This window comes from Mustela erminea, chromosome 9 (genome assembly GCF_009829155.1).
Source record: "Mustela erminea isolate mMusErm1 chromosome 9, mMusErm1.Pri, whole genome shotgun sequence".
NCBI classification, from domain to species: Eukaryota; Metazoa; Chordata; class Mammalia; order Carnivora; family Mustelidae; genus Mustela; species Mustela erminea.
The window spans coordinates 107,824,000-107,851,396 of NC_045622.1; the positions used below are offsets into that span (position 1 = coordinate 107,824,000).

Genomic DNA, 27,397 nt, shown 5'->3' on the forward strand with positions numbered 1-27,397 from the left:
CATGACTCCTGAGAACAGTTCCCACAGGGAGAAAAATGAGGGTGCCACCCAACATTATACTGAAGGCCTTGGCCTCCATGATCCCTAAAAAGAAACAAGGATAAAGGCTAAAACTACCACCAGTAGGACAGGATTGGATGGCCCAGAAAGCCAAGAGAATCAACTGAAAAACTATGAGCACAAAAGAATTCCATTAGAGGGCGCCTGGTGGCTCAGTCTGTTGAGTATGCGCCTTCGGCTCACTCAGGCCATGATCCCAAGGTATGCATCCGGCTCCCTGCTCAGCAGTCGGTCTGCTTCTCCCTCTTCCTCTGACCCAAGCCCCGCTTTGTGCTCTCTTGCTGTCAAATATATGATAAAACATTTTTTAAAATTTTTAAATTTTTGATTAGATTGGGGCGCCTGGGTGGCTCAGTGGGTTAAAGCCTCTACCTTCGGCTCAGGTCATGACCTCAGGGTCCTGGGATAGAGCCCCACATCAGGCTCTCTGCTCAGCAGGGAGCCTGCTTCCCTTCCTCTCTCTCTGCCTGCCTCTCTGCCTACTTGTGATCTCTAATAAATAAAATCTAAAAAACAAAAAAAATATTTATTACATTAACTTGGGTGAAAAAAGACAGCTTTCCTAAATGCCAGTAACAGTCAGAAATGTAATTTCAAAAGATCCCATTCATAACAACAAATAACTCTAAAAACTCCTAGTACTAAATTGAACCAGAAAGAACCATATGAAAATAGCCTTACAAAAGCACATACACACTCCGTTTCCGGATACGAAAATTCAAAACTGTTAAGATAGTATTTTTCTCCACATCAAGCTCTGAGATTTAAAACCCTGCCAATGAAAATCTTAACAGGCTTTTAAAATGGAAATGGACAAGGTCCTTCTGGACTTCTTGTGTAAGGAAAAATACAAAATTTTCAAGTAACGGTGGGGCAGGGTGAAAGAGCTCTGAGATCACGAGTCTTGCCACAAAACATGGTATGTGCACTTACATCAACAGATGAGAAACTCCAGAGAGAGTTTGCAGGGATTTAGTTTATTTTAAAAAGGTGTTTTAAATCTGTAAAGAAAGACTCATTCAATAGATGGTATAAAGATAAGTGACTACCCCTTTAGAAAAAAAAAATTTTGCCTCCCATAAAAAATAAATTTCAGGCAAGTTAGATACATGTACACATCCTTAACTCATCTGAAGTTTTCTGTATATATACACATACACACAAATGCATAGACATGTATACGTTTAAAGCTATACTAAGCTAATAGGAGGGAAAGTGACCAAGAAGCAGGTAACACGAAGCCGTAGCTGGAAAGGATGTGCGACCAGTGACAAGTCCTTCAGATTGTGTTTTAGATGGGAGAGTCCACAGCACCTCTGATGCTAAAAGATTCAGTAGAGAGAAAGGGAAAAAACAAAACGTGCATGAACTCCTTAAGCAAGAAGACAGACATGCTCCAAAGCACAAGAGGAAAGGTTTAAGTCCCACTGGGTTACACAGGGAAGTTGAAGACAAGACAACCCAGAAGCACATCTGTAGGCTTGGTAATGAGCAGGTGAGAGTTCCCTCCAATGGCTACAGTTTCTTAACAAAGTGTGTGGTCAACACCTTACAGGGGAAGGCAGAATTGGTAGACAACATACAAGCTGTGAAACAGGACATCCCAGAGATCTACAGGCAGCGCTCAGTGTCCACCTGAGGTTTAGAATTATGAATTTAGGTTAGCTGTTTTCTCTAGCAGTTACTTGAGCACAGGCCCAGACGTGGACAGCTGCGTTGGCCAGGGTTGGTCTTACTGGATAAGCACGGGGGAGTGAAATGAGGAAGTGGAGGGTGTGGATGGAATCCCTGTTGCACAAGGAGGGAAGCGAAGACAGGACAGTAATGGGAAGAATGTGTGCGGTGGGTGGCGGGGGTGCGGGGGTTGCAGCAGATGAAGATACAGAGGAGGAAGTCACAGAGGAGGTAGTGGAGCAAGCAAGCCAGAAAGCCAGGAGGCGGTGACTGCAGATACCTGAATTCAAAAGGGGCCGCAATTCCTATCAATGGCGGGAGGGCAGCGAGTGACTAATGAGGTAGGCAGCAGCCTCGACAGGAAGACAAGGAACTAGGGGGCCATGGCGTTGAGCGGGCCCATCCATGGGATGGAGAAAATGCCAGCAGAAGCAGGGCTGGAAGACTCGAAGCCAGGAGATAAACTGTTCAGGGTGTGAACAGGGATTAGAAGATCAATGCCAACAACGAAGAGAGTGTATATAACCAGGGGTGAAAGCTTCAAGGAAGTGGGATGAGGTGGTTTGCAGGAAAGCTGCGGAGTTAACAGTCAGAGCAGCCTCAAAGAGGCCACCGAGCAGAGTGATGTACGCAGCAGTATGGAGGCGGTGCACCCGCAGACAGTGAGCAGAAAGCCAGGAAAAGCAGCTTACCAGGTGCTATGAAATTTGTCCTGAGTGTCTCTTAGAGGTAGGGCACTAGGTCCTAGAGCTGTGTTCCTGAATGCCTGAGTCAGTATTAATTACCAGCAAATAATACAGATGGATTGTTCCGAGTTTCTACTAAATACATCCAAGAAGGCACAGCACAGGGCCTGGTGCTCACTGATGGCCCAATGAGAGAGAGAATCTAGGAAAAGTTCCAGCCATTCCCATTTCCTGCTCGTTTAGGACCTGCACCTGAGGGACCCACCAAGGAGCAGTTTTTCACTTCACCACGGGTCCCTCCTCCCTCTAGAGAGCCACTCAGACACCGGCACAAGTCATCACCCACCGGGGGTTTAATTCTCCTTGAGCAAAAGGTCAGTTCAGAGAGGGGTCCTGCCTTGTCCCCCATCCCGGGGGGGAAGATCTGCAGAGCACCCTGAGAATGTCCAAGCTCAGAGGAGCCAAGAACTAGTCTCTGAGCAAGAGAAGTGGATCCAGGGACTCAGGCCGCCTCCTCCTCTTCGCTCTCCTCCTCGCTCTCATGATACTGTCTGCGGTTGGTGTTAACGAAGAGGTCGGAATCGTCTTCAGAGCTGGACTCTTCTCCGGAGGACTGTGGCTCTGCTGGGAGTTCTGGCTGGGTCTGTCTGCACGGGGGAAAAGGGACAGGGTTAACCCAATGCCTTCTAGAAAAACTAGATCTGCAATCAAGGAGCCCCACAAAAAGGAAGACCACATGGTCAAGAAAGACTGACTAAAGACCACCTTCCACCTCACCTCCGAAGTCTGCGAAAACCACTGGCTTTAATAATAAGGATTCTACAACCACGAGCTAACGCTCAGGGCACTCATACCACATACCAAGTATTATACTAAGCAATTTTACAAGCATTAACTCCTTTAATCCTCACAAAGCTCCCACTTTATAGACGAGGAAATCCAGGCTTAAGAGATCAAGTGACCTACTTAAAATCATTCATTTACAAGAGGCAACACCCTGACCTCAACCCGGGACATGGGACTTCCAAGCCGTACTCCCAACCACATACTTAGGAGCATCTACCAGGGCCTCTACATAGGAAGAATGTTTCTACTTCCTCCTCAAGGCGCCAAGGCCTGAACCCCCATTTTTTTGTCCTAAGCCTTCTCACCTGTTCCTGTTGTTGTGTTTCTCAGCCACTTCTGAGAAGGCCTCAGGCCTGCACCAAGAGAAGAGCCGGGGTCAGAAAGGAGACAAAACTCGACCAGCACAAAACCCGTTTCGAGCTGTCCCTGCCTAGAATGCCATGACCTTCCCTCCTCCAATTTCACAGCTAGGAAATCAGTCTCCCCAGAAATGAGACAGCCAATGACCAAAGTAACTACCCTACCAGAGCCCTTCCTTCTGCAGAGAGCGCACGTGGTCTTTGCAGAGCACAAAGGAGATCTCAGCCTTCACTTTTTCTCCCTCTTCAATAGGGTCAACAATGAGGAAGTCCCCTGCAGGTAAGAAAGAAGAAAAAACACAGCAGATCCCACTTGCAGTGGGGAAGGCCAAGCCGACAGGAAGCAGCTGTCTCCTACGGGCTGCCTCTCTCACCTCTCTTGATCCAGATGTTCTTCCGGTATTTGGAGGGCATGCTCACCAGGAAGCGCTGCCCCTGGGCCGTCTCCACCTCATGCAGATTGTTCCCAGGCGTCCTGAGCACCTGCTCCAAGAGAGACCCAGAACTAATGAGCCTCATCGTTTAGCTCAAATATCCAGTGAGCTGTGCTGCACCCTACCCCCGTCCTAGGGGCCCAAGGGGACTAGAAGGAGGGGGAGGCAGGGCAGCTTTTGCCCCATGCCACTCACCCTCACGATCTGCTGCTGGTCAGAGGGGACCATGTGCTCCCCCAGCACCTCTTTCACCACATGCTTCCTCTTGGTGGCCTGAGACATGCTGGGTCCTGTTGCAGGGGTTGAGGGATGCAGAGACTGTCAGCTCCTCCTCCTGAGTTTCGTGGATGGCAAGTTCAAACCCAGGACTGTTCTGAAGATGGGAGAGACCTTTTACTGAGAAGTGACTGTGTCCTGGTTAAGAATGTGAGCTCGAAAACCCAATTACTAGGATTCAATACCTTGGCTATTTCCTAGTTGTTCAACTTCTCTAGCTTCAGAGAAAAAGAACAGCTAACTCCCACCACTGTTAACAGAATAAAATAACGCAAACTAAGCACTTAATACAGCAAATGGCACATAAAAACAACTCCCGTGAGGGGCGCCTGGGTGGCTCAGCTGGTTAAACCTGTGCATTCTGCTCAGGTCATAATTCCAGGGTCCTGGGATGGAGCCCCCCATCAGCCTCCCCGCTCAGTGGGGAGTCTGCTTCTCCTCTCTCTGTCCCTCCCCCTGCTTGTGCTCTCGCTCTCAAATAAATAAGTAAAATCTTAAAAAAAAAAACAAAACCCTCCTGTTGTAAGTATTGACATAATCACAGCAACTAAATACATATTCTACAGAAGAACTACCGCTACCGCTGGGGAAGGAACGTGCGATAAACAGTATCTTCCTCACACGTTTGTACATCGCACGTGTCTCACAGCCACACAGCACAGATGCTGTTTTTTTGTTTTGTTTTGTCTTGTTTTTTTAAAACACTACAGCCAGAAGCCACTTAGGAGACTCAGAGCGATGGTCCCTGCCAAGAACGAGTTAAAACGGGTTAACAAAAGGTCTGGTAAGCCGGCTTGGTCTGCGGCGCCGGCCAGATTTCTGACGCGGGTACTGAGGAGACAAGGACTGGTACCACCACCCAGGCGGAGAGCTTCCCAAAGCAAACTCCCCAGCGTCAGCTCTAGCTGCCGTCCCCTGCCCTCCTCCCTATGCTGGAGGAGAGACGCTCAGAGAGAGACCCCCGGGGGCGCCTGGGTGGCTCAGTCGTTAAGCGGCTGCCTTCCGCTCAGGTCATGATTCCAGGGTCCTGGGATCGAGCCCAGCGTCGGGCTCCCTGCTCAGCGGGCAGCCTGCTTCGCCCTCTCCCCTAGCTTGTGTTCCCGTTCTCACTGTGTCTCTGTCAAACAAGTAATGAAAGAGAGAGAGAGACCCACACTTACTCTCTCGCCCTCGTCGCCCACGGGCACTGCCCGAACGACCTCGTTCTCCAGGCTGGACACGGAGGGAAGCTCGCCCACGACTCACTTCGCAGCTGAGTCAACGAGGGCACAGAAAAGGGCCGGCGGTCACCACACTGGCGTGGACGTAGACTCAAGTCCCCCGCGCCTCCGACTCCTTCCTGACTCCTCCAAGCCCGGTGACGATGAGGACGACAAGAGCCCTCCTGAGTCGGACCCTTCCGAGCACCGTACTTCCGATGCTATACCGGAAGCCTATCGGCCACCCTCCCCTGCCTTGTCCGTCCCTCAAACGCTTCCCCCCGCCCGGTCGGCCAAGGCTAAGTTCTTCAGTTCCCGATGCCGCCCAGAGGGCAATGGAGTTTTCTCGAAGGCTTCAGCTCCTTGAGACCGGATATGCTGCCCGAGAAGCGAGACCATAGAAGGCAGCCGGGCCTCCCGCAAGCGGTGCTCACTGAGGGCGCCGTTGAGGTCGGGGACGCCTCATCTCTATGGCTCTGTGCGGCTAGAAGTGCCCGACTCGGAATTTTTTTTAAAGGCCGCTCGTGAGGCGACCCGGAAGCGGAAGTGGAAGAAAGTTCTAGTGTGTTGAGGTATCGCTGGGAGCAGCCGGGTGGCGGGAGGAGCCGTTACAGAAGCCGGAGCTGCTGGTGAGCGCTCCCCGCGGAGCAGGCCCCGAGCTGGAGGCGGGAGGGGCCGCGGGGAGGGGGGGAGGTGAGGGACCTCGGCGCCGTAGCGGGCCAGAAGATGCGCCTTCGGAGAGGGCCCGGGCCGCCGTGCGGGGAGAGGGCGGGGCGCGGCGGCGCGTGGAGAGGGCGGGGCGCGGCGGCGCGTGGAGAGGGCGGGGAGGTGGGCGGGGCCGGCGGGCGGGGCTGGGCGGGAGCCTGAGCGATGACCCCGAGGGGGGCTGAAGGAGCAGGTTTACGCTCTCCGGGGCCCGCGCTTTCTGAGCGGTGCGTGCGGGCGAGCGGGGCCGAGAGACCCATCGTTTGCTTTTCAGGCCGGGGAGCCGCTCTAGGAGGGCTCAGTGCCGCCTTAGCCAGCCAAGGTCACAGAGAGAGTGACAGTTTCAGGGAGGACTCAGAACCATTCTTTTGCGTAGCGGGGCGGGGGGGGGGGCTCTTCTTGGACTTCAGTTCTCACATCCGTGAACTGATGAGAATTGAGTTAGCAGCCATAATGGCTGGTTCCGCTTTCTCATAACAAAACATTGCCCTGGTCTCTTGGGAGTTCCCGGTTTTCAGCCCTAACTCCCTTTTCTTGGGATTCCCAGATTCAGCTGATCAAGATGACAACCTCCCAAAAGCACCGAGACTTCGTGGCAGAGCCCATGGGGGAAAAGCCAGTGGGGAGCCTGGCCGGGATTGGTGAAGTCTTGGGCAAGAAGCTGGAGGAAAGGGGCTTTGACAAGGTGTGGGCAGGCTGCATGCACCTGGGAAGGGCTGGGGGTGGTGGACTGCAGTGTTTTCTGGTGCTTTGGGGGTGAGGAAAGCGAGAGTAGCTGTTGGGGGTGGCTGTTGATGTGTGATGTGAAGAGACAGCCACCGCCTCCCCTACTTCTAGGCTCATGTGCTTTGAATGCCACAGAGTGGCCTTCTCATTCTTTCTTAGTCCCACAGAGCACTCAGCAGCATGCCCTTTACTTTGCCTGTTTTGCAGGCCTATGTGGTCCTTGGCCAGTTTCTGGTGCTAAAGAAAGATGAAGATCTCTTCCGGGAATGGCTGAAGGACACATGTGGTGCCAATGCCAAGCAGTCCCGGGACTGCTTTGGGTGCCTTCGAGAGTGGTGCGACGCCTTTTTGTGAGGCTCACTTGGGGAGCCCCCAGCCCCTAGCCCCAGCATCGAGTCTCCAGAGTTTGCAGCTGCGTGGGGACTCCTCCCCTGTCCTCTACAAAGGAAGAGATTGCTGTTGTCGTACTCACTTTTGATGTACTTCAAGGTCTTTGGGGAGTTCTCTCCCCCACCATTTCAACTTTTTTGCATGCATCTCCCTTCTCCTTCCCCTGCTAGTTTCATGTCAACAATTATTGGCTTTTCCGAGTGGATTCCTGGCCCTTCCCTCACCCCCACCCCCACTGGTCTGTTTTACGCTATTTGGCTCCTTTTTTGGCGGAATAGTCACTGTCCTTGTAAAGTTTTTTAAATCAATAAAGTCAGTGGCCTTCATGACTGGGCTTTAGGTGTTGAAAAGCAGGTGGGCTGGGACTTGCCCCAGGACTGACCAGGTCTGCCACACACCTTATCAGCACAGATCGAAACTGGCAGCTTCCTTCCCGCTCTGGAGGGCAGCCACCCTAGCCACGTGGGCCTCAGGCAGGTGCCTTGGAGTATCCCTTAGTGATCTGGCAGAGAGCGTGGGTTGTCCCCTTCTGGGATCTGGGTGGGCTGTGATGTTCCAGATGTCAGCTGAGTCAACAGCTGGGCTAGGCAGCACCTGGTGGAAAAGTCAGTGGGAGTTGGATTCCAGGAAGAGGGTGGATCAAATGTGGGTTAGAGTTCACCTGACAATCATCATGGGCTCTCCTGGCCTTTGGGAGGAATGGGCAGGGCTCTGGTCATCTCCTTGGCTCTCTTAAGGAGGCAGAAAGAACATGGACATCACAGCTGCGAATGAGTTACATGTTGGGTACATTTTTGTCCTGGTCTTTGTTGAACACTCAATATGAACCAGGCCCATGGCTGAGATCTTTGCAAACATTTCTTTCTCCCACAGTAATAAATAATTGTTTTCTCTTTTATAGGTGAGGAATTCAGAGGCTCAGAAAGACTGAGTAATTTGTGGATTTACTGCTAGGAAGGAGCCAGTTTGGTTCTCAAAGTGTAACTCTAAAACCCATATACCTGAGGGCCCTTTGTTCCCTGGTCATGTCACTTGGCCTCTCCGAGCCTCTGTTTCCCCACTTGGAAAATGAGGTTGTAAGGATCAGCTGAAATGCTGCTTGTGTACGACCAGCCCTGCCTGGATTTCCTTCCTTCTGCGGAGCATCGTCAAGGAACTGCTGGCTTCCAGAGTTCTCAGGGGGCTCACAGTCTGGTGAGGAGAGGACGACAGATATTCAATGTAAAACTTGGGAAACCACGAGAAGGTTCTCGTGTTCAGGGTATGGAAAAATTAAGGAAAAGTTGATAAATTCAACTCCGTTAATAGACCTTTTATTTGTCTGAAGATAACCACAAAGAGGGTGGCGGTGCTGGCCCTGGGGTGGGAGAGGGATTTGCAGTAAACACAAGCAACATGGGACTGCATCCAAGGAAGGTGACTGTGATGAAGACAAGGCAGACAACACAATAGAAAAAAGAGTAAAACACCTGAAAGGCAGCCACGAAAGGAACACCTAGATGCGGGCATGAGCTCGGGAAAAGTTGGTCAGTCACAGCAATAATCGAAAACGTAAGTGAGATGCCATCATCGCTAGCAGAAACGCTCACGTCAAACAGTCCTGAGTGCTATTGAGGGAACGGAGCAGCCGTGTCCGACGCCCAGCTAGTGGGAGTGTAGATTGGCCTGAAGCCTCGGGAAAACAGTCGGGCGTTTTCCAGTGAAGCTAAAGATAAGACCTGTCCTGTGACCCAGCAATTCCACTCCTGGGACTGTTTCCAGGGACACCCGCAGACCTGCCCCTCAATGTGTGTTCACAGTGGCTTTGTTCAGAACAACCCGCAATGGCTGTCCATACCATCGGAAATGAACAAGTGGCAGGTGAATTTCAATGCCAAGCAAACAAAATGTTCAATAGTGTGAGTCCATTCATGTGAAGTTAACAAGTAGATCCTTACTCAGTCATCTCTGTCGGCGGTAAAGCTAGAAAAAGCAAGGAAATGCTTATTGCAAAAATCAGGAGTAGAAAAGTGTGGTGACCTTTGTGGGAAGGTGGCAGGTGTGAGGCATGGGGCGGCTTGGGCGTGGGGGTGGCAGCTTCCAAGCCTTAACCTGTGTGGTGGTAACAAAACAGATTCTGTGTGCTTTTCTGAATATTAGCTACATCTCCGGTTAGTAGAAGGATAAAAAGGAAACCAAAAGTGAAGCCCCAGGAAGAGAACAATTATGTGAGTAGTTGGAGATCCTGATGGTTACGGTAGGAATGAGGGTTCAGTGCAGGGCTGGGTCTGAACGAGCACCAGGTGGCCCAAGCAGGGCCCAGTTTGTGTTACCACTTCCTGGGAGGGCCCCCACTTCCTGAGAGAGTGCCGGCCTGACTCCCAGACTGGGCTGGTAATTGAGACTCTCCCTAGAGTTCCAGCCTGTGTTTCTGATGCTCTCCTGGATGGGACCAGGGTCGCCTCAGAGTCTGCTCACCCTTTGTGTTGTGACGCTGTCGCATGGGCCTGGTGTACTCCGGCAGCAGCTTGGCAGGGCCATGGCCTTCCCCTTTCTCAGTGCTGATACTGCCGGATTGTCGCTGATGCTCAGGGTGGGGTGGGGGGGAAGCAGACTCCCCCCTCCTCCACAGCAGCCTGCCTGTGGCTCCTGCCCGTGCTCATTGTCAGGTTTTACCTCTTGTGGTTCTGGTACTGGGATCCATCCAGCCGAAGCCTGTGGGCTGTGCTGCCTCTGCTGCTTCCCGAGAGCTCTTCCCTGCCTCGCCCACAGGCTTTATCTCTGAGGGGGCTGGGGCCTGCGTTCTCACCTCGCTTGGGGCTCAGGCTGTTTGTTAACACTTTGGTAGATTGAAACCCTTTATCTGCACCCTTGAGTGCATCCCACACAAGTTCCTGGTTCAGTCCTAGAGCAGCAGGAGACAAAGGGCTTCTAGAATATACCATAGGACAGCGTGGCTTCAGAGATCCAGGCCCAACTTAGCCTGCAGGACAGAGGGACCAAGGCCCAGAGTGTTGGAGAAAGCAGACCCGTGTGGCGACTGGTAGGAGGTTAGTTACATGTCAGCCCAGGGGGTGTCTGGGTGATCAGTGCATTAAGCATGACTTGGTTTCAGCTCAGGTTGTGATCTCGGGGTCATAAGATCAAGCCCCACATTGTGTCTCATGTCACGCCCTGCGCTTGGTCCAGAGTCTGCTTAAAACTGTTTCTTCCTCTCTCTCTCTCTCTGCCCCTTCCCCAGCAAATAAATCTTAAGAAAATAAATAAAAGTCAGCCCCCAAACTGCTCAACAGGCTGTGCCTGGCCAGGGGCATGGAAGTCAGCAAATATTGGCCAGTGTGCCTTGTCCCCAGCCAGAACTGGACCCCTCAACCAGTCTAGTCATGAGTGCTCAGATGTGGCCCAGAGCTTGGAGTGACCCCAGCTCCCATGCTCTGGGGTACTGCAGGGGTCCCACTGCCCCTGGAGGAAAGTGAGGAGAAGCTACAGGATGGACACAAGCCCAGGACACACCTCCCCGCTTTGCCCCATAGCAGCTCAGAGGGTGTTAAAGGCCAAGAGTCTGTGTTCATGACTATCAACCTTTTTCCTGGTTGGCCCCTCCCTGCAGGGACCCAGGGCTCTTTCTACTGTCACCCCTGGCCTTGACTGATAATAGCCTGAAGGAGCCCGCCAGACCTGGTTCTGATCTCAGTTCCTCTTTGACTTGCTGTGCAACCCAGAGCGCATCGCTCAGTGCTCTGAGCCGTATCTCCTCAGCCACCTGGTGCAGCTTTGTAGAGAATCCAGCAGCTAATGAACTAAAGCCCCTGGCACTTAGGAGCGCCCCTCCACAGATGGGAGTTTTAGTCATGATCCCATGGGATCTGACTGCAGTTTTCTTTGCCTTAACATCTCCTTCCTAGGATATGCTTAGGGAAAGGGGAGCGGAGCGCCTGGGAGGGAATATCCACAGCCAGCAGAAAGTTCGGAGAGGAGGGGTCTGGGGACAGCACAGCAGCCCTGAGGAGCCTCATCCCAGGCAAGACTCTTCGGCCAGAGGCAAGAAAGGGCTGCCATGGGCAACCTAGATCGGGATGCCCGGACCACAGTAAAAAAATGGGAGACTGCGCCCTATGGCCAGTAGGGATGGCCAACCCTGAGCTCATACCTGGCCTAGGCCTCCTTCTGGAAGTCACAGGGGTCCAGGTAGCATGGAGTCCGGACTCTTCTCCGAATGAGACCCACAGCCCTGGGAAAATCCTCTTAGGGCACTCCTGCGCCCAGGGAGCCTCCCCCCACAGTCTACCCCGTATCCCCACAGAGAGGTCCAGGACTCGCACACTGGGAGGCTGAAACATGGGTGCCACCAGGCCCACCACTGACACTTTCGCTTTGGCCCCCCCCAGCCCCCTAGTAAAACAGCTTCTGCTGAGCAGTTACGAGGATGAGCAAGCGTGTGGAGGCCCTGGTGCAAGGCCTGGCACGCGGAAGCGTGATTTCCCTTCCCAGCCCTCTTTGCCCATACGAGCTGTGCGACCTTAGACAAGTGACATGACCTTTCCGATTAACGTCCTGGAGGCTTCCTGCCGAAGAGTGCTTATGAGAGACCAGTGGGAGAAAGGTCTTCGGAGGCTGTGAGGTTGTGGTACAGCCTGTGGTACTCATCTGCACGGCGCAGAGGGGCGAGTGAGCTAGGGACCCATTGGCCCTTAGTGAATCAGAGACCAGACCTTGGCTAGTTTTCCAGGGAGCTGTTGGAGGTAAGTGTGGCCATGGCTGAGCTCCAAGTAATGGCAAAGCAGGCCTGGGAGCCCCCGGAGGCCCCCCCCACCGCTGCTGCCCCAGGAGACCGCCTCTCCCTCCTCTACCCTGCACAGCCTCTTGACCTCCTCCCAGGGTCTCTGAGGTTGGGTTGCTTCCTGGCCTTGGCCTCGTCATGAAGCTACACTCGAGCCAGCTCTCCTGCCATCTGGGTTCTGTCCCTTTAAGACCGACACCTGAGCCTGCAACTTGTGACTCTTCCTCGGAATCCCAAATTGGCTTTCACAGCTGGGCGGAGGGGGTGGGGAGCAGTTGCTCCGGGTCTCCTTGAGAGGAAATCACTGCCCTTCCCGGCCCTGGGGTTCTGAGAGGTCGAGAATTCTGCCTGCTTAGAATATTCGTCACCATACCAGCTGCCAACGGGCTGTCAGGTGCAGTAAAGCACCACGTCTTCCAAGCCCCAAGCGAGATCCTTGGAGGCCCTCAGCGCTGACGGGACCTCTGTGTCCCCAAGGTCCCCAGGGCAGAAAGCCCCACCTCCCCTCAGTAAGAGGTGATGAAAAGTACAAGCTACCCTGAACCCTAAAACGTGGATAAGGAAGTCCATCAAGATTCAGACTCCTTGTGGGAGTTACTTCCTTGCTGTTCATTAAACCAGATTTTCCTAAAAAACTCACAGCGCCCTAGTTCCTGCCACCTCCTGCCTCCACTGTTTATGGAGGGGTGGGGGGGGGACAGTCCCCAGGCATTAACATCAGAATAACCTTAGCAGGTAGGGGTTGTCCCCTTTCCTCAGAGGGATGACAGTGAGACCTTGGGAGGCCAAGGGAGGCGTCCAATTCACTGGTCAGTAAATGGCAGAGCCCGGTTCCACACACGCCCCTCTTTCTGGCCACCCGCATCCTGTGGGCTCAGTCTGGTTTGAGAGCACAGATTTGGGTTCGACTGCTTGGGCTCAAAAGCCAGTGGCATCATTTACTATTTCCTCTCTGCATCCGTGGGTAAATCTGTTCTGTGTCCTGTTTTCTTCCTCTTTCTTCATGGAGTGGAAACGTGACTAACTTCCATTCCTGGCTATGAGGGTCAAACACTGCCCGGCTCAGCATACTAGTCTCCTTTCCTGCAGGACCGAGCCTTCTCTAAGCACTTGACCTGTTGGGTCCTCACAGCAACCCATTTTGCAGAGAGGGAAACGGAGGCAGCGAGCCGGTAAGTAGTTTCTCCCAGGTTACACAGCTAGTAAATGGTGGCAATAGTTACAGTTCGCTTATAGTTGTTGATGTTTCCTACTGGGTGGGCCTTCCACGAACCGTCTGAACGGTGAGCACCTGCTGGGGACTGCCCCTGTGCTTTTCCTCACAGGGGGGCGGCCGAGTCCCTGGAGGGTAAGGCAGCATCGCTGGACGCAGGTGGGGGAGGTCTCCACTGCCCCCTTGGGCAGAAGGGAGGCGGCCTCTCAGACCCGCCCAGGCTCTGTGATCCCTCCCCTGCCCCGCCGCGGGGGCGCGGGGTGGGCGGGGCATTTGCGCAGGTAAAAAGCGGGGCGCGCAGGGGGACCTGGCATTGCCGGCCATGGCAACTCCGAGCCTCCCTCGGGCCCTGGGCCTGGGCCTGCTCGCGCTCTGCCTTCTGGCGTTCCTCCACAATGCCTGTGCCCGCCCCCGCTCCGGGGAGGGTCTCATAGGTGGCCGCAGGGACCTGTCTCCCAGCGACCCGCAGGTGCAGAAGGCGGCCCAGGCGGCGGTGGCCAGCTACAACATGGGCAGCAACAGCCTCTACTACTTCCGGGACACCAACATCCTCAAGGCACAGAGCCAGGTGCGGCCAGGCAGAGGGGCGGCTGGGGGCCAGGCTGGGACCCGGCCAGGGAGGCGTCCCAGCTGGCGCCAGGTTAAGGGGATGCCAGGAGAGCATTCAGGACATTTTAATACAATGTATTTTGTAAATTGAATGATGCCAAAAATTTGTTATGAACAACCTCTCTAGATTTCAACAGACTGGATCTAGCCCCGACTTAATTAAGCAGGGACTCTCTAGCCTCCCACTAGCCACCGCCCTGGGGGTTGGATTGGGGAGAGGGGAGTGAGGGATGGGGCTTCAGGGCCTGTGCACACCCGGCTCTCAGTGTCCTGTGTGGCCCAGGCCTCTGTTCCATTCCATGGGGACCCACACCGGAACTCACTGCTCCAGGGTCTGAATCCCGAGGCACAGGCCAGCGTGCGCAACGTGGAGAGAGGTGCAAGGTCTCCGTCAAGGGTAGTCTGGGTGGTCTGTCAGCACTCCTAGGCACTCCTAACCAGCTCATGCCTTCCGTCCCTTCCGTCCCCAGTTGGTGGCCGGCATCAAGTACTACCTGACTGTTGAGATGGGGAGCACAGCCTGTCGCAAGAACATGGCCACCGGAGACGGCGTGGATATCGCCACCTGCCCCTTTGCCACAGGAGTGCAGGAGGAGGTAATAGGCCTGCACCCCACTTCCCGGCACCCACAGCCAGGGGTTGTCCGGCCTGAACCGGTCTGGCTGGCCTGGCTGATACCTGGCTGAACCTGTCCCTGTCTCCTGGATGATTCAGCACCCAGGCCAGGGTGGGGTGCGGAGAGGAGGACACTGGGACTTCTCCCTCCCTGGACTGGGCTAGAAGGATCTGGGATCTAGTCCTGCCCATTTGACTCACTGTCCGTTTGGCTCAGTGATTGTTTCTGTCGCAGAGTGGAGCGTCGCGGGCTGAGGGTGGCAATTGCAGGCAGTCGGACCTGGGACCCAGACTCACCCCTCCTTCTCTCCCTGCAGAAGCTGCGCTGTGACTTCGAGATCCTAGTGGTCCCCTGGCAGAATTCCTCCCAGCTTCTGAAGCACAACTGCGTGACCATATAGTAGACCCCTCAGGGCATGGGGGCCGGGGGCAGCGGGGCTGAGGCGGGAAGGCACTTCAGGTCCAGGGATGTACCTATCACAATAAATTGCTGGCGCTGCTTCTTGCATTGGCCTCTCCGGAGTGCTTCACCCCTCCCCCCCCGGCCCCCCCTTCTCCCAAGCCCACTCGTGGCAGCACCCCCTTCCCAGGCCAAAGACAGCACCTCCCACCCTCTGTTGAGCTGTTGTCTCAGCCCATACAGTGCTGACGGCGCAGGGTTCAGGCCCCAAATGTGTGGTTCTCCAAGCACCCCAGCATCGCAGACCCAGAGAATCAGACCTCTAAGCACTCAGGATTCTCAGAGTGAAGGGGTGGGAGACCAAGTCTCAGGAGAAGGACGCCCCAAGAGCCAACAGGGGCCGGAGTCTGTGAATTGTCTGAGGCAGGCCTGAGCTCTGCTCCCTCTCGGTTCCCAGGATGACTCAGGGTAGCACAGGCCGGGTCCAGGCAGCCAGGCCCCAGGACGCTGAGCTCCCCACCTGCGAGGTTCCCCTACCTGCCTGCGGGCCAGTGGTACCAGAGCCCCCACCGGCCAAGAGGCCATGAGGGTTGGGACGGTGGCTTTCAAGGACACGCTGTGGGCCATAGGCCAGAGGCGTCCCCAGTGCTTTGCCCCAGGAAAGACCCCTGGAAGGGGCTGGACAGGAAACCCAAAGGGGACCAAGGTCAAATCTACTGGCCACAGGAGGGATGAGGGGACAGGTGTGATGTGACATCATTTAAAGAAAGCAGAACTGCAGCATTTTTTGTACCGCTGCATTTGTGGCTGCAGATCCTACTCACTATACACACACACACACACACACACACGGAACTCAACGCCACACATGTACACTGAAACCATAGCACACACTTGGAGGCTCCCCGACACCACATACATATCCAGAACAGCACAGAAGCACCAAGGCAACACCCTCCACCCCAGACAACCCGGAGATGCGGCCAGACCTCCGCACACCCATGCCTGGAGAAGGAAAGTCAGGAACCGGATCCCTTGGGAGCAGGAGGTGCGGGCAGTCAAGTGCGGTGGTGTGGGGGTGGAGAAGGCGCCCAGCCTCTGTCTCCCGCCCCTCCTGGCGGGCCTCACCTCCCCCACTGTGTCTGCCTTCAGTCCCCTGCCCAATGCTGTGACCTACTGGAGAACAGCCCCCAGTCCAGGCCCTGCCCTGTGCTCTCAGAGGCCTACTGGGGTAGGGATGGGGAGGGGCGGACAGTAGAGATGCGACGGGCACGAGGAAGTCAGGGGAGCGAGTGGGCTGCGTTGGACAGGAGCTCGGGGCGCAGGGGAAGATACAGCCCTCTTCTGCCCTAGCCCATCAGAGGCGGCAGCTCAGCTGGCCCAGGGCTCCTGTGAGCCACCAGGCAGGAGCTTCCAGCCTGGAACAGCACAGGGAAGTGGCAGGAAATGCTTGGTGAATGAATGCCTGCGGTGGTGACCCGCAGATACCCACCAGGTGGCTTCTCCACCCCCAGATCTGTGCCCTGATCCCAGAAGCCATTTCCCCAGCACCTTCTCTCCCCAGGTTCTGGCCAGGGAGGGACGTGCCCCTTCTGCGCTGGGGCCTGGTGTCTTCACCCCTGCCTGGTCCAGCCTGCAGGGAAGGAAGACCGGCACGACTGCCGCCCCGCGGGCCCCACTCTGGAGTCCTGCTCCGGACCCCCTCCGGCCTCTGCTGTAGCCTGGTTTCCCTTGGCCAGAGAGGAGGTGGCTGCCGGAGGCAGTGGGACACCCCACTCCAGTCTGGAGCCCCAGGTCTCCAGCACCCCGCCCGGGCCCAGGCACTTGGGGATCCGAGCCGTAGCCTCTCCTCCACCTACACCGCGGGGCCAGGGGCTCTGGGCATTTCGCCCAGGTTCAGGCTGAAAGTAGGGGAACTCACCTAAGCCCTAGGCCAGGCAGGGTGGGGAGCGACCATTAGGCTTATTCCCTGCTTTCCTCTAACAGAGACTCATCCATCCCCCCAAAACACACACACACACACACACGCACACACACACACATTGCACACCCATGCACGTGCACTGTTCCTCTGCCCTGTGCCTTGGCTTAGCCAGGGAGGACATAGAGCCACTCGGGGTTTTAAAAACTCTGTTAGGACCCAGCCCTGCAAGCCCGACGATCATTCTAGCAGAGCAGGGGACTTGTCTGGACCCAAGGCAGTGGGCAGCTTGCTGGAGGCTAAAATCCACATCCAGTGTCTCTCTCCGTCCAGGAGTCACTTCCTGAAGTCCTCTTCTCCAGCCTGCAGGGGTGGGATGGGCGGGTAACTAGGCCTGTGCTGGCCTCCGCCTTCCCACAGGCCCGTGTGACTATTCGGGGCCCTCTGGGCTCTCATGCCTGGCCCTCTGGGGTCCTCCCACTCGGGCCCCTCTCCTCCTCTGGTCCTGCCTGGCGCACCTCGAACGCAGTGTCCACGATCTCATCAAGAACGGACGCCTGGGAGCGGAATTTCTGTTGATGATGCTCGACCCCAGCCACCAGCTGCAGGAAGTGGAACAGGAGCTCCTGCTGCCTGGGGTGGGGCGGGGGACGGGGACAAGCCGGAGTTGACCTGTGCGCCAGGGTCTACGGGGCTGCCAGAGCCCCCCGGAAAGCTCCTCTCGCCTGCCTCCCGCCAGTCCCACATTACAGCTTTTCTGAGTCAGAGCTTTCGTGGCGAATTTCCTTTTCCCCCAAACCAAGAGCCTCCTTTTGTGCCAGTGGTTTCCCTCCCCTTTAGCAGGCCCTCCCTCCGTCCGTCCCCCAAACCGCTGGCCCCTCCGGCTACCCCACACCTCTCTGCGCAGCCACTTGCCACCTACCCGTGCATCGGCCCACCTCCCTAGCCTTTCACTCACGCATCTGACCGCCCCGACACCTCCCTCTACCTGCTCTGCCCTGGACCCACCCCTCCAGCATGTGGTACAGCCAGTCCTCCGCCTAACCGCCCCGCGCAACCATCTATTAACTCCCTTTTCACCTGCCCATTTTATAAATCCATCGTCTGGGTCCTCGGAGCACCTGGCAGGGTCCATTGTGAAATCAATGGAGGACCCAGATGTTAAGAAGAAACACTCCTCGCCCTTAAGAAGCTCAGTCTGTGGCAGTGCCAGGAAAGCAAACCAAGAGTTTACACTTGGCATGAGTAAACCAGACTGCTGAGGGTCCCCGAGGAGGAAAAGCTCATCCAGTGCTGGGGATCGGAGAAGGCTTCCAGAGCAAGTGCCAGAGAATGGAGGTTGAAAGACACCTGGGGCTCTGCCAGGCTTCAGCAAGGTTCCTGGTCTGCTAGCCCAGAAGGACTGGAGTATACTGGGGGCCAGGGCAGGCTTCAGGGAAGGAGGCCGTAGAGAGTGGGTGAGTTGGAGATGTAAAGTCTGACAAGGAAGGAAAAGCCTAAACTGCTTTTAACAAAGACTGCACTATAAATAAATAAAAAGAATAAAAGAAAGATTAAAACAAACAACTAACAAAAACAAAGGGCACGCTTAGAGGAGGTGGGCCAGTGGGAAGAGTCTGGGGGCCCAGAAACCCCCATAGAAAGTGCTATAGAGGTGCCAAGGGTGCGCTGAGCCAGTAGCCAAGTTGCTGGAACATGGAGTGGAGGAGAGCAGGGCCAGGAGGTGAAGCGAGCAGGATTGGAACTCAACTCTCCCAACTCTTGTTCACTTGAGCCCAGCACTGGCAGCCAGAGAATATTCCAGACAGAGAAAACAGGGTGGACAAAGGCCTGGAGGTGGAGAAGTATGTGCTATGCTTGGGAGACAGTGCAGGGACAGCAAGGAAGGAACCAGGGAACCGAGGGAGGTTGGCAAAGGCTGGGTCACAGAAGGCCTTTGGGACTTGAACTTGGATGTCGGGTAAGGAGGGCCTGGAGGCTGCCAGTAGTCAGGCTGGCTTGGAGCCAGTCCAGATGAGGTGCAGTGGGGCCCAGCTTTCAGAGGGACGGGTCTCTGTGGAGCCAGGCCTGCGAGCCAGGAAGCAGGAGTCTGTGCCGAGGTCCCCCAGCCACAAGCACAGCCGTAAGTCCCCAGCTGGCCAATTGATTCCATGGGAATGGGATGTTGACCATCTGCCTCCCAGGCCTTGACGCAAGCTATTCCTTGACCCGTCCTCTTCACCCCTCCTTGACCCGTCCTCTTCACCCCTCCACTTAGCCCAAGTCTAGCACCCTCAGGGCCCGGCACTGGTTCTTGGCAGTAGGCTCTCCTGGGCACGGGCTAGTCTGTGTCCTAGAGAACTTACCGGGCCTGACCCAGAGCAAGGCTCAGGTCTGCTTCCTGCGTAAACAGACAGGCAGACTCGCTGCTGCCCTGCCTTTGCCCTCAGCCTCACAGCGGCTCTCATGGCCCTGTAGACACTGCCAGGGGGGACTCTCTTGGTGGCACAAGATAGCTTTGGGTGAACAGAAGCCACTCGTGGTCTCCACGTCCCACCCAGAGGCTCTCCATGGGCCTTGGCGCCCCACCGCCTCCCAGAGAGGTGAGCAATGTCCCTTGCCCTGCCAGACTGGGCCAGACACCAGACCTCTCCCCTTCGACAAAGGGCCTCCCCTCCCTTGGCATCTCCTTACTTCTCAGTCATGGTCCCAAATTTTTTCTCGATGAGCTGCTTCTGTCTGGTGTGTTCACTAATCACCTCTTCAGGGTCTGGATGTAAAAAAGGGGGACAGTCAAGAAGATGCCCGGATTGAGAGGAGGTAGAAGACACTCCAGGTGTCACAGAGGTATTCAGATGGGGCTAAAAGCGTTTTTTGCTCAAGATGCCCCCAAAGAGATGGGTTCTCTGGGTGTGGAGTGCGTATCAGATTTGTGGTAAAAATCCCCCCCCCCATTTTCCCACTACTGGGCCTTTTGGGTCCACCTTGTCTAGCAGGGATTGACCCCCACCTCCCACCTCCAACAACATGTGACTCAGGCCTGGCCAATCAGAGCAGCCTATTCTTTTGGCTAGAGTGATTGGTTCCAAATAGTCAGGTGATCAAAGCAAAGAAGTCTTATTTCCGGGACTTTGCTGTAACTGCAGGAAGAAGAGGAAGTCTCTGCAGGGCATGATAGGAATGGCTAACCTGTGAGGATTTGGGACTAGAGTGGCAGGTGGCCATTCCTACTGCAAGGGACGAGCCACCCTAAGCACAAAACCATGCAGAGGACCACAGAGGAGAGACCAAATCCTGACTAGTATTCAAGTCCTGGATCCAACCGTTCCTGAAAGCCTACACACTTGCAATTTGCTAAGTAATTTCTGCCAATTAATTCCTCTTTTTGCCTCAGCTTTTTTGCACTGAGCATCTATCCCTGATGGAAGGGACAGGTGAGGGGCCTGGTGAGGAGCCCAAGAGTGGGATCCTGAGAGCTCAGATTATCTAAAGTTCTGAGGATCTTTAAAAGCAGGAAGCAGATCAACTGTCTCAAAATCAATTCACTCAGAAAGTCGGCTTTATAAAAATGAACGTGTCCAGGGAACTTGATTTTTAATGAATCTCAACCACTTTGTGTGACTCTGGACCAATGTGCACACCTTGACAAAACCCTCCATGGCAGTCGAAACCATCCCAGGTAAAACCGAGTGCTATAAACTTTATAAGTTATTAGAAAAAAGGAGTATTCAGTGAATCATAATTTGGGTAGTCATTTCACAAATGGGGCTTTCAAGAATTGGCGATCAGTTTCATCGCTTTTTGGAAGATTGTCTTGGAGTTCTTTTGGACCCTCAGTTCTAAGCTCTGAAAGTCCTCCTAAGTCTTAGATTTTCAAAGTCTGCCACTGAAGCTGGAATGGTGTGTGTGACTGTGGAAGGAGGGCCGGCACCTGATCTGCTGAGTTCTGTCAGTGAGTCGTCCAGGATCTTCTCACGGATCCAGGCAGCCCTCTGGGAAGAAGAGGCCTTTGTCCTGCCCGAGTCCACTCCTGGAGGACCCTCCTGCCTTTCCCCCACCCTCTGTGGCCACCCCTTCATGGGGTCCCTGCCCATCACCCCCCCCCCCGCCCCACCGCACCCCCAGGTCCACCTGCCCACCCCCCTCCCCCGCCATACCTCCTGCTTCAGTTTCTCCAGGCCCTGAAGCAGAGCCATCTGGAAGTTATCCACCAGGACCGCAATCACCAGGCTGGGGATGGGGGGATGGATAGTGGAGTACTCTCCAGGAGGAGGCTGTAGGAGCAGCCCTGCATGACCCAGGGGACAGAGCTGGAGAGGGGTGCCCCAAGGTTAGGCAGGGGTGGCGGTGAAGCTGGGGAGCCAAGGTGGGGGGTGGGGTCCTCACTTGAGGAAGATGAAGTACTGGATGATGATGTAAATCATGAGAATGGGGATGATGTACCAGGCACCTGGGAGAGAGGCGGTCGTCTGGGCTCTGAGTTCCCTGCTCACCCTCACAACACCCCGGCCAGCAAGCATCAGACACCCCACTTTGCAGATGGGGTAACTGAGCCCTCTGGGTCTGCCTACCCAGCCAAGACCCCGCCCTCCACCCCACCCGGGGTCTGTCCCACCCTGGGCGCGGCTGTCCAGGTAGATGAGGGACCAGTCGTCCAGGGTGAGCATGGTGAAGAGCGTGAAGATGGTAGAGAGAATGCTCCGGAAGCGCTTGGGGTCGGAGTGACGGAACAGAGCCCGGAGGACCACAGAGAAGAGGACTGGCTGTTCAGGGCCAAAGCAGGCTCACAGGGTCCCAACCGCTCCGGCTGCCACAAACCCGCCCGTCGCAGCACCTCAGGCTCCCACCCCAGCCCCCACGGCCCAGGATACAGAGGCAGGTGAACATGAGGATCAGGATGGCCGTGATGGATGGCAGGGACCGCACCAGAGTCCCGGTCACTTCCTGGAGGCTGGTCAAGAAGCTGTGGGCAGAAGGCGAGAGGGAGGCTGAAAAGAACCAGGGCGGGTGGGAATCCGTGCCCGGCAGCTGGAACTGACACCCCGACAGCCGGGCCCAGCTTTCCCAGTGGTCTGGGGGAGCTCGGCCCCCTTTGGAAGATGACGGATCGCAGCAGATGGCAGGAGGCTTCTCGGAAGGGCGCTGGTGTCCACAGCCTCTTCGTCCCCCATCAGATTCCCTGGGAGCCCAGGCCCATGTGCCCCTTCCCACGGGGTCCCCACATAGGGGTGGGCAGCCCTGGTCCCGCTGACCTGAGCCTCCGCAGGACCCGGATGGCCCTCAGGGCTCGCAAGCTCTTGAAAACCTTGAAGATCCGGAAGACGCTTTGGTGGTAGACGAAGGAGAAGGAGTTGTACTGAAAGAGCAGGAAGTCCAGCATGGCCATGATCATGATGAAGAAGTCTGAGGGCACAGGGGGCGCTGGGGGTCACGGGCTCCTGTCCAAGTGCCTCGCCCAGACCCCCAGTCCCGCCCTGCCAATCCCCTTTTGTCCTCAGCCTCCACTAGCAGCCCACTGGCTCCGTCCACACACACGCACGCATGCACACAGACACGCGCATGCGCACCCAGGTTGTTCCAGGGGTCAGAAAAATACTCGAAGCCCAGAGCAGCGATCTTGAGGGCAGCTTCCACCACGTAGACGCAGAGGAAGATGGAGTCGAAGGCCATGAAGTACCACTCTGCAGGACACAAGGGGCTCACCCAGGGCCCTCCCCGGTAGCCCTGGCCCATCTCTTCTTCCCCCTGGACCTCACACACAGTCGCTTCTGGGGAGGGCCTGGCTCTGCCCTATAAATGGCTGTGGGTCTTAACTGCTCCGTGCCTCGGTTTTCTTGTCCGTGAAACGGTGATCATCCTGTCATCCTGTCGCTTGGCCTGACCTCCTGACCTCAGGGAACTCCCGGCAGCTTCTGCCTACCTGTCAATCTTACCATTTCAGAAAAAGGAACGTTTGAGGACCCGCTCAAATCGGAGAGTGCCTTGGCCTCATTGTCATTTAAAACCGCGCTCTGAGGGGCAGCTGAGGGGGTTAAAGCCTCTGCCTTTGGCTCAGGTCTTGATCCCAGGATCCTGTATTGGGCTCTCTGCTCAGCGGGGAGCCTGCTTCCTCCTCTCTCTCTGCCTGCCTCTCTACCTGTGATCTCCCTCTGTCGAATAAATAAATAAAATCTTAAAAACAAAAACAAAAAACCCCTGCACTGAATATCCATCCCAAGCCGGGCTGGAAGGAGCCTCTTTTCCAGCGTTAGGAGATCACAGCTTTAGAAATTACTCCCCTGCATCTCCTTATTTGTACAAAGATGGCCTTGTGAGGCAACTCCACCGGGGGTAGTCTGGCCAGAAGTCCCCAAACAGCAGACCCATTTTGGCCCGGGAACCGTACCAGTCAGCCTGAGAGTGTTTTCATGAACTTGGGCTTCACTTAACACCGAATAAGAATGCCGTATTCTCTGCTTCTCTGCTTAGTTTATTCACGAGGCGGCAGGCCTCTCTTTCACCCTGCTGCCAAGGGTCTCAGGGGCTGCATTCCCCAGTTTTCTACTCTCACCCCTCCACAGCCACCTTCTCAGGGCCTTCTGGCCTTTCTAGGTGGTCTGTGTTCCTCTGGCCACCCCACAGAGACGTGTTTAGGGTCGATGCGCCACCTGGTGGCTGTATCACAAACAGCATATCCTCCAGTTCGGTAGGCCTTTGTGTCTGGCTGGCTGGCTGGTCGACCTCAACAAGGTCTCTGAGCCTCATCTTTAATCCTGGTCAATGCTGTCTACTTCCCAGGGGTAAGGATGAAATGAGCTAAGTTACATGAACCACCTGGCACTGGATCAGGCCCACAAGGGACCTGAAGCAAGATCTTTGGCTTTCCCCATGTGAAAGTGGCTCCCCATGTGAAAGTGGTGCCTAGGTGACTCAGTGGGTTGAGCAGCTGCCTTGGGCGCAGGTCATGATCCCAGGATCCTAGGATGGAGTCCCAAAACAGGCTCCCTGCTTCTCCCCCTCTCTCTGCCTCTGCCTCTTTCTCTGTTTCTCATGAATAAATAAAGAAAATACTTTAAAAAAAAAAAAAAAAGAAAGAAAAGAAAGAGGAGAAAGGGTCTCCCCAGCTCTTACCGCCCCGGATCTCGACTTCAGCAAAGGTCTGGGCCACAAGCATGATAGTGTTGAGGCAGACAACAAGGAAGATGAAGGCTTCAAAGGGCAGGGACTGAGTCAGGTTCCTAAGCATTCTCCGGAAGTCCTGAATGAGGTAGCTTATATTTTCCCACAACCTGGTGAAGAGGTCCATGGTGTGCAGCCTCTTGTGGGCCCGCTGAGCTCTGGCAGCTGTAGGGGGGGAAAGAGGGTCAAGCCTGTGTGAGAGGCAGCATGGGAATCCCAGGCATCCTCCCAGACTAAGTTGGGGTTCATCTTCATGCCTGCCTGCTTGCCTACCATTCACTCACCGAAGTGTCTCTACGCAATCTTATGTCAATCCTGGGGCCACAGCCTTGACCCCTTCCATGGCAGATGCCAGCTTGTTTGGGATTTGTGGTCTGCTCAAGCGCATCTTTCGGGCTCACGATTCTACACCTCAAGGCCTTTCTCTACTCATGTGATAACTTATGCGTGGGAAGTCCCATTTTCCACATTACCCCATCCTCTTGGTGAACTCTCCCTCTCCCTCTGAAATTCTGCTGAAACATCTCCTTTTGGCTGCCTTCCCTACTCCCATCCAATTAGGTACCTTTCCCTCTCTGCTTGTTTGTGAGACTGCTACTCTGTTTACTGAACCACTTGGGGCCAAGCTTGGGGGATTGTGCGTTAATTGCAGAGGTCCTTCCCTCCCCTTAAACAAGACCCTCTTTCAGACCCTGGATGTCTGTCAAGATGCTCACAGCTTAGTGGGGGAAATGTGGACAAACACAATCGACAGAGGTAACTGTCCTAGTATGGAGGATAGGCCACTATCACTGGGTGGTCTAGAACTGGGTAAGTGACCACTCCCCCATCTTGGAGCCCCTCAAGGGCAGGATTTGTTTTCTCTGTGCTTCCAGGGCCCAGGCAGGCCAGGGACCCATAGAAGACAAGAAGAAATGTTTGAGAAATGAATGCATATATATACAGCAGTGACTGGATGAACAAAAAAACCAGTGGACTGAAGACATGTATTGTTTAAGGAATAGAAGACGGGATGATGAGCAGTCAGGTGAGTGGACAGGCGATAGAATATACATGCAGAAAAGGTCCATGCCTCATGATGGGTGGAAGGTTGGGCCTGGAGTCTGGGCCAGGCACTGGGAGTTGGGAATCCGGGGAGCAGAGACTCACTTTTGCGCTTCTGAAATTGCTCATCTTCTTCTGTCCAGCTTTCTGAGGAAGTTTTACTGGAGGAATCCTGAGGATGGACTTTGTTGGATGTCTGGGATGCATGTGAGTGCACAGCACTGTGAGAACGAGTCAAGCTAAAGGCTGAGTGCTGTATCCGTGCCGTGCTAGGTCGGAGAGTTATTGAATGAGAGTGGGAAGGGCCAAGGACAGCTCTGGTCACACTGCGAGACTTGTATGGGCCCAAGCTGTGGGAGCTTCCATGATAGTACTCCCTGTAGCGGTGATCTCCATGGAGATCATCATAACGATGCACACTATGGTGATACTCCCTCTGATGATGTTCACCGTGGTGGCCATGGTGGCCATGGTGCCGTTCACCATGGTGGCCACGGTGGTGGTGCCTGTATTCGTCAGAGTAGTGAGGTATCAACCGATCATGATAGGAGTCCACATAGGGATGGTGGGAAAAGGTCTCTCCACGATGAAGAGGCCCTCTGTGGTGGTGGGCTTCATGGTGATGGTGCCTGTCATGGTGATAGGACTCACCATGACGGTGAGAGCCACCATACAAGTAGGAATCTTTATGGTAGTAAGGCTCACCTTGGTAATGGAGTCCACTATGGTGAGAAACCTCACTGTGGTGGTGGGGCCTAGCATGGTGGTGTGGTTCCCTATGGTGGTGAGACCCACCATGGTGGTAGGACTCACCACGGTGGTGGGAGCCACCATGGTGGTAGGGCTCACCACGGTGGTGGGACCTTCCATGGTAGTAGGGCTCACCATGGTGGTAGGACCCCCTGTGGTAGTGGGACCCCCCTTGGTGGTGGGGCTCACTGTGGCGGTGGGACCCCCCGTGGGGGTAAGACCCTCCATGGTGGTGGGGCTCACCATGGTGGTGGGGCCTACCATGATGTCTTCTGCTACCATGGTGGTACTCACCATCAAAGGGACCCTCACCGAGGGAATGATGGGAGTAGATAGTGCTTTGAGAAGGAGTCAGTGCAAGGGATGTGTGGTGGTAGGCTCTGCCATGATGGTGGGCTTCACCGTGGTGGTGAGAGTGATGGGAGTGGTGGGAATGGTGGGAGTGAGGGGAATGGTGGGAGGGGGTATTGTCATGAAAGTCTTGGAATTTACCAGGGTGGTGAGATCTACCATGATGGTGGGATATGCCATGATGGTCGGACTCACTGTGGTAACGGGATGTGCTATGATGGTGGGACCCACCATGATGGTGGGACTCACTGTGATGGTGGGACCCACCATGGTGGTGGGACGCACCGTGATGGTGGTGGACTCTGCTATGCCTTGGCCTGTGATATGAGGTTGGTGAATCAGGGTGAGATAACACATCCAAATTGTTGGTGTCTGCCTCATTGTGAGCCTTTTCAGCCAATGAAGGTTGATCCATGACTATGCTGGGAACACTGGAATGAGGAGAGCTCAAAATACAGGCCCAACAGTCTCCTTGTGAATTGTCCTTCCAACCTGTGACACTAGCCCTTCTAGGAAAACCTGAGTCTTCTCACGGAATTCTCCCTTTATGATGCCACCAGGAGACCCCTTCCCAGGTCTGATTTCAAAATGCCTCCTTCTGGGGTATAGTTCAGAATCTAGGATCATTGTGTCTAACCTCTCCATTGTAAAACAAGGAAACTGAAGTCAATAAAAGGGATTATTTCTCAAGGGTCAGCTGGGAAGAAGGCAAAGTAGGAGGACCCTAAGCTCACTTCATCCCATAGATACAACTAGATAACACTTCAGTATAAATAACCCACGGCAAGGGATGTGATGTTCTGGGCTCTACTATGATGGTGAGGGTGGTGGGAGTGAGGGGAATGGAGAGAGGAGGCATTGTCATGAAAGTCTTGGAATTCACCAAGGTGGTGAAATATACCATGATGGTGGGATATGCCATGATGGTGGGACTCACTGTGGTGAGCCCAATATGAAGACTGGCAGAACAAACTCACAGCTAAAGGTAGAGAAGAGGCCACATCAAAGAAGTATGGGAGGATGGAGACATGGTTTAAGAGCAAAATAGACCATACCTGTCCACAGTGGGAAGGGAGCCAGTGGTGTAGAGAAGGGTGAAAAAAGAGACTTTCACACCAGGGAGCCCATGAACAGGGAGGGTGAATCCCCCCCACACATTTGCCTATGAAAGTAAGAGGGGCCAAATTTCATAAGTTCTTACAACCAGCCTGACTTAAAGCCTGGAATTTAAAAAATCATCAGT

At 54.8% G+C, this 27,397-nt stretch overlaps 4 protein-coding genes across 8 annotated transcripts; 2 read left to right on the top strand and 2 right to left on the bottom strand.

The window, feature by feature from the left end:
- Window positions 1-1,024: 1,024 nt before the first annotated feature.
- Window positions 1,025-5,894, bottom strand: EIF1AD (eukaryotic translation initiation factor 1A domain containing). Of its 4 annotated transcripts, none has more exons than XM_032358228.1 (7): window positions 5,496-5,894; window positions 4,521-4,585; window positions 4,255-4,349; window positions 4,000-4,108; window positions 3,791-3,899; window positions 3,572-3,619; window positions 1,025-3,067 (listed from the first exon to the last, which is right to left on the bottom strand). In XM_032358228.1, exons 3-7 carry the CDS (start codon window positions 4,339-4,341, stop codon window positions 2,923-2,925), a joined length of 498 nt encoding a protein of 165 aa, XP_032214119.1. In that variant the 5' UTR covers window positions 4,342-4,349; window positions 4,521-4,585; window positions 5,496-5,894; the 3' UTR covers window positions 1,025-2,922. The 4 variants fall into 4 exon arrangements, with proteins under 4 accessions (XP_032214119.1, XP_032214118.1, XP_032214120.1 ...); XM_032358227.1 differs by having other exon boundaries at window positions 4,255-4,432; XM_032358229.1 differs by lacking the exon at window positions 4,521-4,585.
- Window positions 5,895-6,048: 154 nt separating this feature from the next.
- On the top strand, window positions 6,049-7,684 carry BANF1 (BAF nuclear assembly factor 1). Of its 2 annotated transcripts, none has more exons than XM_032358232.1 (3): window positions 6,049-6,163; window positions 6,787-6,924; window positions 7,173-7,682. In XM_032358232.1, exons 2-3 carry the CDS (start codon window positions 6,802-6,804, stop codon window positions 7,317-7,319), a joined length of 270 nt encoding a protein of 89 aa, XP_032214123.1. In that variant the 5' UTR covers window positions 6,049-6,163; window positions 6,787-6,801; the 3' UTR covers window positions 7,320-7,682. The 2 variants fall into 2 exon arrangements, with proteins under 2 accessions (XP_032214123.1, XP_032214124.1); XM_032358233.1 differs by lacking the exon at window positions 6,049-6,163 and adding an exon at window positions 6,363-6,466 and having other exon boundaries at window positions 7,173-7,684.
- Window positions 7,685-13,596: 5,912 nt separating this feature from the next.
- CST6 (cystatin E/M) lies at window positions 13,597-15,059 on the top strand. The gene is made up of 3 exons (XM_032358230.1): window positions 13,597-13,895; window positions 14,407-14,532; window positions 14,869-15,059. Exons 1-3 carry the CDS (start codon window positions 13,650-13,652, stop codon window positions 14,950-14,952), a joined length of 456 nt encoding a protein of 151 aa, XP_032214121.1. The 5' UTR covers window positions 13,597-13,649; the 3' UTR covers window positions 14,953-15,059.
- A 2,014-nt stretch (window positions 15,060-17,073) lies between these two features.
- Window positions 17,074-26,624, bottom strand: CATSPER1 (cation channel sperm associated 1). Its single transcript, XM_032358689.1, has 12 exons — window positions 25,159-26,624; window positions 23,962-24,174; window positions 22,419-22,532; window positions 22,104-22,254; window positions 21,723-21,814; window positions 21,467-21,610; window positions 21,238-21,301; window positions 21,009-21,081; window positions 20,783-20,843; window positions 19,546-19,621; window positions 17,391-17,505; window positions 17,074-17,235 (listed from the first exon to the last, which is right to left on the bottom strand). Exons 1-12 carry the CDS (start codon window positions 26,567-26,569, stop codon window positions 17,209-17,211), a joined length of 2,541 nt encoding a protein of 846 aa, XP_032214580.1. The 5' UTR covers window positions 26,570-26,624; the 3' UTR covers window positions 17,074-17,208.
- Window positions 26,625-27,397: the final 773 nt, after the last annotated feature.